Raw genomic sequence first — 9,390 nt, forward strand, 5'->3', positions numbered from 1 at the left:
AAAGAAAAAATAATGTATCTAGTTCTAGATTATATTTTATCAGTTAAAGAGGGAAAACGTATGGATTGCTTCAAACTATTCATTAGAAGGGGAAGCTAAGTCTTGACAGTATTGTTTTTGGGCTAGATACAAAGACAATAGTGGATAGCATACATAAATTTTGTTTTCGATTTTCTCAGTTTAAGAAATACACTATTAGTTCCTTAACTTTAATAAAATGTTAAGTTAGTCACTTAACAAAAAGTTTGTAAAGTTAAAGTTAAAGTTTATAAAATGTCGGGAAGGGTTGAGCTCTAACTTTCAGTCAAACATTAATTCATTCATAAAACTTTGAGCATTATTAAACACAATAATCGATCCAGACTAGAGGATACAAATGGGGGCAAACATGAGTTGACTCTGTCATAAGATGAGACTTGAACAGCCAGCCATAGCCAAAATTAACTTGTTACAATCTCCATCTGAAAACCGAAGCATAAGCTCGTGTCAATTGTATGATATGAGAGAATTAATCAAGGCCAAAATATCAATTGATAGTTGAGATTGAATTTCTGTGGACAAATTGGATTTAAAGTTTAAATATATAATACAAAATTCCAAATATATATATTTTTCTATAATAATTTAAAGTGGCACAGGCCAGAAAATTCAATGAAAGTTCATCCATCAATCCCAATTTGGAGCACTTACCAAAGTATTTTCTAAATCCCAAACTGCGGAATAGAGGAGTATATTATCTAGACTGTTCCACTTAGAGTGCAGGCTCAGCATCAGGTGGAAGGAATATTGAAAGATTATCCAAGTTGGGAAAGCCTTGAAGTCTCAATCCATTCTCATTTGCCAAATGCAGTAGACATATAAAGCACAAATGAGGAGATATGTCACTGATGTTTGCGGCAGCATTGCATTTGGCAGGAAAATTAGCCAACACATTCTTGAAATATATTATTTCTTCTTGATCCTTTAGGATAAAGAAAGGGTACAAAATTGCAAGAATTAGAAATACAGCTTTTATTATGCTCTAGTATACTATGGAAAGTTAAAATAGCATCATGTCTAGAAGAAAATTTACTAGCAAGTTTTATTTCAGTGGGGAAAACCAGAAAGGGAAATATAATTGTGGAAAGAAATGACAACAAATACTTTGTACGATGAACTTCTTTAGAAATGGAGGTATACCTGAACAGGAGGAAGTTTAGCAGATGCCTGAACTTGGTCCCAAAGAGTAACTTTTAGCGCTTGAACATCAACTTGTTTGGACGTTTTGTCATACTGTACTTCGACTTTACTGACCTGTTATTTGAAAATAAGCAATATATTATTATACCAAAATTCTTGCTGCAATATTTTGATTAAAAATTAATGATGTGTATGTGCTGATGAAAGACATCATCCTATCGTTTAGGTGTATAATACCTTGAAAAACATATTAAGAGCAAGTGTGTATATACTAAAAAAAAACTACCTGACGAGGCTGAGTAATAAGAGTGTCAAGGTCCTCAATATCATTGTGATGAACACCTTCATATTCACCACCCTCATCACCTCCACAAGCACTTCCATTATCCCATGAAGGGAATAAATCATTCTCGTTGAACTGATCACTAGATCCATCTGCATCTGCAAATGCACCCAAACTTTAAATACAATCTAAAGACAGCTGAAAATATTTTAAATGATCTTGATATATACAAGAGTGGTGATTAATCTATATTTGAAAAGGGAAAACTTTAAAACATTTTACCTGGGACTCTTTTTGCCCTCCTCCCAAGACACTAAAGAAAGAACAAGAATCATTAGAGATAGCCTGACAAAGGCACTAAACAAACATCGCTCCAGACAAGAAAAGTACTTTGAAACTGATTTCTATGTTTTAAATAAACTACCTTCACATCCGGAAGAAGAAATAGCTTGACAAGTTCCTCTGGCTGATAGTGGCAGTCCTCTGGAAGTTTTGTATTGCAAGGCGGCCTACTCTCAGGGAGAAGTAATGTTTTTGGATTCTTGGGAGGAGCAAATATATCCATAAAGTTTTTCTCCAGAGAATTTGTGAAATCTAAATCAACTTCAGTTTGTTTCTTACTCTTTGTCTGCCTAGTTTTCAGGGTTGACCCATCTTCGGAAGTAGGTTGAACCTCAGAAACTACAACAAAGTAATTAGAATAAATACAATGTTCATTTCTAAGAAACATAGGTTTAAATCTCTTTATCTGGCCACCAAACCTCACCTTTAGATTTTTTATACTTCCAATGATCAGGGCCTGCCCAAGCATTCTGTTTTGAATTAAAACCCAGACTCAAGAATAAGAAACCATCAACATTTTCAAATCTGTCATCCATATCAGACTCTGTGGAAGGAAATTGCTCATTTTCCTACAAAACTTAGAGTTTAACTTTAGCCAATGCATCATTCACTTGTTAGACTGTCAAAAGACTATTTTAAGAGCTTATTCAAAACAGTCATAGAGGTTTCTATGGTTAAAACATGAGAAAACCTGAGGGTAACTAGAGAAACTTGGATCAACATCATTAGAGCCTAGATCAGCAACAACTGGTTGGTCATCATGATCATCACTCCAGGTCGTGCAGTTCTCATAGTCTGCTCCGTCAGCCCCATTTTCACAATTAAAATCAGCATCAAGCTCTTCAGCTGAATTCTGGCCATGAAGTTGAAAATCAGTAGGCCTTCTATTAGTCTCATCGAATTGGTTTACTATAGTCCGGAGAGTTGGAGAAATTTCTTTCTTTACATGCATCTCCAATAACATCTGCTCAACACAATCTATAAAGAAAAGTCCGTCACAATTAATCACATTGAATGTGTTTCAGTTTGCAAATGTACTGATAGTGACAGTTTCACCGAATATTTCACAAGGCAACGCACCTTTGGCAAAAGAAATATCAATGCTATTCGAGGTATCAGGTTCATTTTGCCTTTTCATACATTTTGCAGGTACTTCTTGTGAATCAAAGAGCATCCTACAACCACCATATACTCCGAGATTATTCATTAAAAGGCCTTTGGCTCCTCCTTCGTCAAATTTTGCCGTTGTTTGGCGATAGAGGGGATCCACAACAAATGCAGCTGAAAGGAATATAATATAACAGCATATACATTTTCAGCAAAACTTCAACCCTGCTTGCTGCCTATAACTAGTAACGAAAAATAGAATAATGATTCGAAATCACCATCAAACTTCTTGACATTAAGAGCCTCAAAAGATGATTCCAGTGTTGACAAAGGTGACAACTGCATGAACAAACAACTGTTCAAACCAAGCAGAAACTATCATTAACCAGTCAAGACCAAAGATCCAAAAACTACTGACCTTTCTATCTGTCTCTTTCCTGCTTCCTTTTTGTCCACTTTCAACATTAATACTCTCCAGACTAGTGTCTGACATTAAGACTTATCATTAGTTAAAACTTAATAAAGAACAAATATTACAAAGCCAAAAGTAAATTAATATCAAGCCATATGAATTCATACATTCACAAGATATCAAACATGTACTAGGAATATCAAGTCATTTGAGTTGATACATTTACAAGATATCAAACAGTATTAGAAATAGAGCATATGTTATATTACAATACACCATATACAAGATGGAAGAAAGGCAATCCCAATAACTCTTATCTACAAAGAAATCATCAAGAAAATCAGAATGTGCTAGGCTTGGTAAGAGGGAAATGATTGTAACCTGGCTCAGCGTCTTGTCCCGCTCTATTCATCCCACCAAGGACTTTGTATGCCTCAGAATGCACTGAATCCACCCTTAATGAATAAATTTTGACACCAGCCTCAAGAGTGCAGCTTGCCTGTCAAAATAAAATTTAATGAAACTACACTAAGTATTACACAAATACAACTTTGTTTGTTCATCCTAGCAAGCTATGTAGCACTAACATGTCGGATTGAAGCCATGCCCGTTGTGGGACATCGACACATGTAATTATATTCAATCACTTCCAATTTCCTAACCTATTACCACCAACCATATGCCATTGTTGTGTATCCCTCTGTTAGTGTTGCATAGTTAGTAAATTCATATGCGTAGCCCATAATCTAACCAGTTAACTTGTATAAAGTAGCACATAACACTTCCGATTGATGCCATGGCCAGTAACACCGAAACATGAAATTATATTCAATCACTTCCATTTTCTTAAATTACTACCACTGTATGCGTGTCCATAGCTAGCAAGATCATATGTGCAGCCCATAATCTAATAATCAATTTCGCATAATCTAGTAGACTTGGAATTATAGCACATGACATCACTAATTGCAAGAAAACCATCCAACAAACATCATATGCTAAAAAGTATAAACCCTAATCATATCCATACAAGTTTAAAGCACACATACCTTCTGAAAGTTGGTCTCCGTATCATTTTCTTCTTCCGGCTTAACAATATCAGTAAGGTGATCAATCAAGTTCAACTCCCAAGTATTTTTCTGATTAATTTTCTGCGCACCAACAACGTTCAAGTCACGCCAAAGCAAGGAAAAATTCAAACAAAAAACAAAGCAACATTTCAATTTCATTCTGTGCATACATTTTCGCTGGCAAGCTTTATGCAGTTCTGGAACAAATCGAAGATCTGCTGTTTGTTGAGACAGGGATCAGAATCGGCATCGGTGGATTGGGAGACAGTTTGAGTCTTGCGGCGGATAACGGCGGCGCGTGCTGCACGTGCTTGGGCGCGTTCCAGCTGATCGTCATTGGAACCGAGTATGAAGGGACTGGTGGGGGATTGAATTCGTGCCGCAACGGGAAGTCTCTGTCTAGTAGGGCTAAAGGTTTCCTCCATTGAAGAAGGCGAAGGTTAGGGTTTGGAAGTGGAAGTGAGGAAGAAGATTAGAGAGAGATCTGGAGAAATTCGAATTGTGTGGGTTCCCTCTAGTTTTGCAATTTGAATTGGAAGTTTGATATTTTATGAAGAAGACGTTTATTTTGAAGTAGCGGCGGTATTCGTATTATTTTGAAACAAAAACTTATTTTATGTAAAACTAAAAAGAAAATGCTTATACGTGAAAACAAGAAAGATAGGAATAATTTCAATTATTTATTATCACCATCACGAAGTTAAATTTAAAATAAATTAAAAATTATATTTTAAAATAATGATATGTGTATGTTGTAACACCCCTTTTAGACCCAAAAATAAATAAACATATAATCAGAGAATAAGTATGCATATAATTCAAAAGGGCGTCACATCGATGTTTTCAAAAACTAAAAGTTTTTAAAAACCGACAGCATTTATCTACAATATACAATACACCTGATCATTTCAAATAACACATAAACATTTAATTACAATTCACACAGAATATGCATTCACAGCGGAAAATACTAAAATACTCATGTATTTCATAAAATGATTCATGTCCCATACCATGATCATATCTCAAAATCATCTCAACATAAAATAAAACATAATTAGAATATTTGGCTTAAAAGCCTCTCAACAACAAGTAGCCAAATAAACAGGTTCTCAAGTCATAACATAATACATAACCAAATAGAACACATGAGTTCAACACGACTAGTCTACCCAGTATTACATGACCAGAGCATCGACTCACTACCTAATCTCCAACAAACACGGAAGAATCTCCGGCTAGATCACGCACGAGTTACTAAACTCCAGAACCTGCATGTCGCCAAACGAAGGCAACATTAAAATAGAAGGGTGAGAATACGAATCATTATGAAGAAAGTATAATAAGATACAATGGTTAAGATCAACAATTAGAGGAATTCATTACACCTTGTCTAATCATGTAACATAATATGAATCAATATATTCACATATATTAAGCATTCACCAAGTATAAAGAGTATATTATTCTAATTCCAATACTATATTTCCAATTATGCACATAACCATAATTATCACATATTCACACATTAACCAAATATGTATCCAAACATCACCCATTTCAATTATCAAACTCATACACATATCACAATTACATCAATTCACATATTCAATTACCACATAACTCTAATGTGACTCAATGCAAGATATGTGACACTATGCATGTGGTACCGCAATGTGAACTCAACGTTTCACCGCTTTCCGATTCAATATCTAGAATCCAAGCCACGCTTCCAATCCGGACAAGATCAAAGCCACCACGTATGTTTCCAATTAAGGATCAACGTATTCTACGTCTATTTCCATTCAAGGATCACCGTCTATTACCATGTGAACCCACAGTTTCACCGCTTCCACAATAAAGTCGACTATGCTATGAATGAATGTACAATTACCAACAAACTATGCAATTAAGATTACCTCATCAATCTTAACTTACCGCATACCCATAATAATTCAACTCTATGAATTATATATCAAATTGTACACAACATTCACAACACATTGATATCAATCCACATAATAGAAACAATATTCAATTAAGATTCACAAAATATAATTAACACTAGTAAATCATACTATCTCATGTTAATTCATATTGCCGACAAAAAATAAGAATATACTTCCAAACCAAGTATCAATTCATTAGTATTTGGCCAAAAATACAATTACGGTTAAATTATCAAGATATCGTACTTACCGACAAAACCGAATAATTGATCAAATCCCAAATTTATTTCAATCAATTAAACTTATTGAAATTAATTTAACTATTAAGTAAATCAACTAATTAATAATTACACTACATTAGTTCCAAGTTACTAATTCATTTTCTATTTCAAAACTAATATTTAATATAAAAGATATTCAAATCCACACTATTTCGGTCAGTTCGTAAATATCACATTTTCAACAAAATAACACAACTATGTTAATCTACTAATTAAACTTAGCTACCACGTAAATTTTCATCAAATTCCGAACAACTAATTATACTGCTTAATTCGACTATTTCGATTAAACGGGACTATTTTGCATTTCATTTTGTTTTCTAACTTCTACTATTACATAATTCAATATACTATTCCTGTTTCTATTATATTTCATGCATTTCCAATTTTGCTAACCCCATAGTGACACGTGGCAGATCCCTCACCATACTTAGTAGTACTAGTTTCTTAAACTCTTAGAATTTGGTGTATCACAGCAAAATAATTAAGTATTAGAATATGCACATGGTATACTATTTGGATACATATTGGAAAATGGCATTATTCTACCCGTTCACCAACACAGTAGAATATATAGAATCATTATATTGGCACATAGATCATTATATTGTTCGTATAAATATATTTGTGACTAAAAGATGTGCACATGATATGATAAGAAGCTAATCCTACCAAGACTATCAATTTAGGGTTCAACAATAAAAAGAGGAAGACATTAAAAATAAACTAAAGAAATAGAGATAAAATAAACTTTGATTTCTTTTATACCCTTAATTGTGTCAAAGACACTACATATATAGTACTCATAGTGACACTAAACTAGAAGGCCCAAATGAAAAGTCCAATTCAACAAAACATTTAAATCAAATAACAACTAACATGATTATATTACTAATTAAAATATCTAATTACACCTCCTATCATTGCCGTCGGGTTCACTTGAACCTTGTCCTCAAGGTTCAGTCATAAAAGTTAGACTCTTGAATAAATTTCTTGAACTCCACTATTTGAAAGAGTACCATTCTAATTGCTTTAGACAAAATCCAAATTCTCACCAAAGTTCCAGTGTACTTTAAAATCCATAGTAGAATCAACAAGATAAATGTCAAGAGGTTGTGTTCCATTATTATTTCCAGCACTTGCAGCGCTGTGATTTCTTCCACTAAATAAATGCTAGGATCCAAGTGTATTCCCTTAATTATAATTGGTTTTCCATCTTTCATTGCCTTTATCAAGTCACCACCCAAACCTTTACGAGCAATCATGCATTCTCTACAAAACTCAATTATTAACTCTTTTGATGAATTGAAGTCTTGGGCCCATACAGGAGTTGAAGCCAATGGTGCATCCGTTGAAATACGCAACAATTCGTAAACCATATCTGTCTGTAATACATTTGGCAAATTTAGCCGTTGTTGAAGCTGTGTGGCAATTGTAGACTTCCCAACACAAGCAGTTCCACAGACAAGGATTACCAGGGGAACTCTTTGATGGTGAAATCTTGTAATCATCTTATAACGATTTATACACTCTTTGCCATATCCTCGCCGCCCCATAAGATTAAACATGCTGGCTTCCAAATCAGACTGAGAGACATCTACAAGGCTGTTGTCTATGAGCAACTTCTTCAATTCGAGAGCAATTTTGATAGCTACATGGTTTGGAATCTTGGTTACAGTTAGCATTCTACTGAGCAAAAATATGGAAAGAACATAGTAATGATCTGCCTTGTCACCCAACCACACCTTTACCTTAACGAAATCGTATTTGGAAAAAGCGTTGCGAGAAGAGAATCTGACAGAGGGAAAGGAAGGAAATTGTTTATCATCACTGTCTTCACCACTGACGGGGCTCGATACATCGATGGCTTTCCCTTTCTCCTTTTTACCTTTCATCACACTCACTACCTTTATAAATTCAAATGAATTTATCAAAGTTGCAAGGCTTAATGCATTAATCATGGTAAATATACAAATGAGAATTCCTCCAAGACTTGCTGCAAGTGCAGGACTGTGTAACACTGCCATTGTGTTGTCTACCTTTTGAAGTCGCTTTGATCTTTTGTGGATTACCATCATGTTGACCGAAGCCTTAAGATTATAAATAACATCTTTGAAGAAATACTTGGTTTTAATAATCTTAAGGTTATACATGGGGGTTATGAATAAATGGCTAGAATCACATTTTCTGCCCCACCTATTTATAATTGTCCTTATCATGCCATCACCTCTTAAGTTATCACTATCAGGCCAAATATGAGAACATAGAGTTCCATAGCTCTTCAACATTTCAACATCAGATTCAACATCATCTTCATCATTGCTCAATTCAAACTTCAACATTTTGTGGATCCTATTTCTAGAGATGTTTGGCTCATCAAGGCTGAACACAGAATTGAGAATAACACTCTCAAAGAGCAAGAGAACAAGGTCTTTTCCAAATTTGTCATATGGTTCAGTATCATCACACTTCCTCAGCCCCTCCATCATGGAGTTCTTTGTATTAATCTCCACTGTTTTCTTGTCGTTTATGTACATATCCATGCTATTGTCCCATAATGTCGGAGCTTTTGTGACTCTTTCCATGTTAACAGTCCAGCCATATTCACCAGTCACAAGACACCAAGGTGAATCAATAACACAGTGAAAAAAAAGAACCTTCTCTTTCGATTCTTCTTGTTTCGATTCTTCCTGTTTCTTTTCTTCATCTTCAGTTTCTGACTCATCAACTATGAAAGAAACTTTGGGTGAGTTGATAAATTCTTTTT

General features: G+C 34.5%; 1 protein-coding gene across 1 annotated transcript; it reads right to left on the reverse strand.

Moving 5' to 3' along the window:
- Positions 1–179: 179 nt before the first annotated feature.
- Positions 180–4,976, reverse strand: LOC131606783 (condensin complex subunit 2-like). Its single transcript, XM_058878911.1, has 14 exons — positions 4,564–4,976; positions 4,373–4,474; positions 3,705–3,822; positions 3,330–3,397; positions 3,190–3,250; positions 2,885–3,085; positions 2,496–2,782; positions 2,229–2,373; positions 1,887–2,143; positions 1,745–1,775; positions 1,466–1,620; positions 1,180–1,293; positions 691–961; positions 180–461 (listed from the first exon to the last, which is right to left on the reverse strand). Exons 1-13 carry the CDS (start codon positions 4,816–4,818, stop codon positions 752–754), a joined length of 2,004 nt encoding a protein of 667 aa, XP_058734894.1. The 5' UTR covers positions 4,819–4,976; the 3' UTR covers positions 180–461; positions 691–751.
- Between the last annotated feature and the right edge of the window lie 4,414 nt (positions 4,977–9,390).

The sequence above is a fragment of the Vicia villosa genome, linkage group LG5, assembly GCF_029867415.1.
Source record: "Vicia villosa cultivar HV-30 ecotype Madison, WI linkage group LG5, Vvil1.0, whole genome shotgun sequence".
Lineage (NCBI taxonomy): Eukaryota > Viridiplantae > Streptophyta > Magnoliopsida > Fabales > Fabaceae > Vicia > Vicia villosa.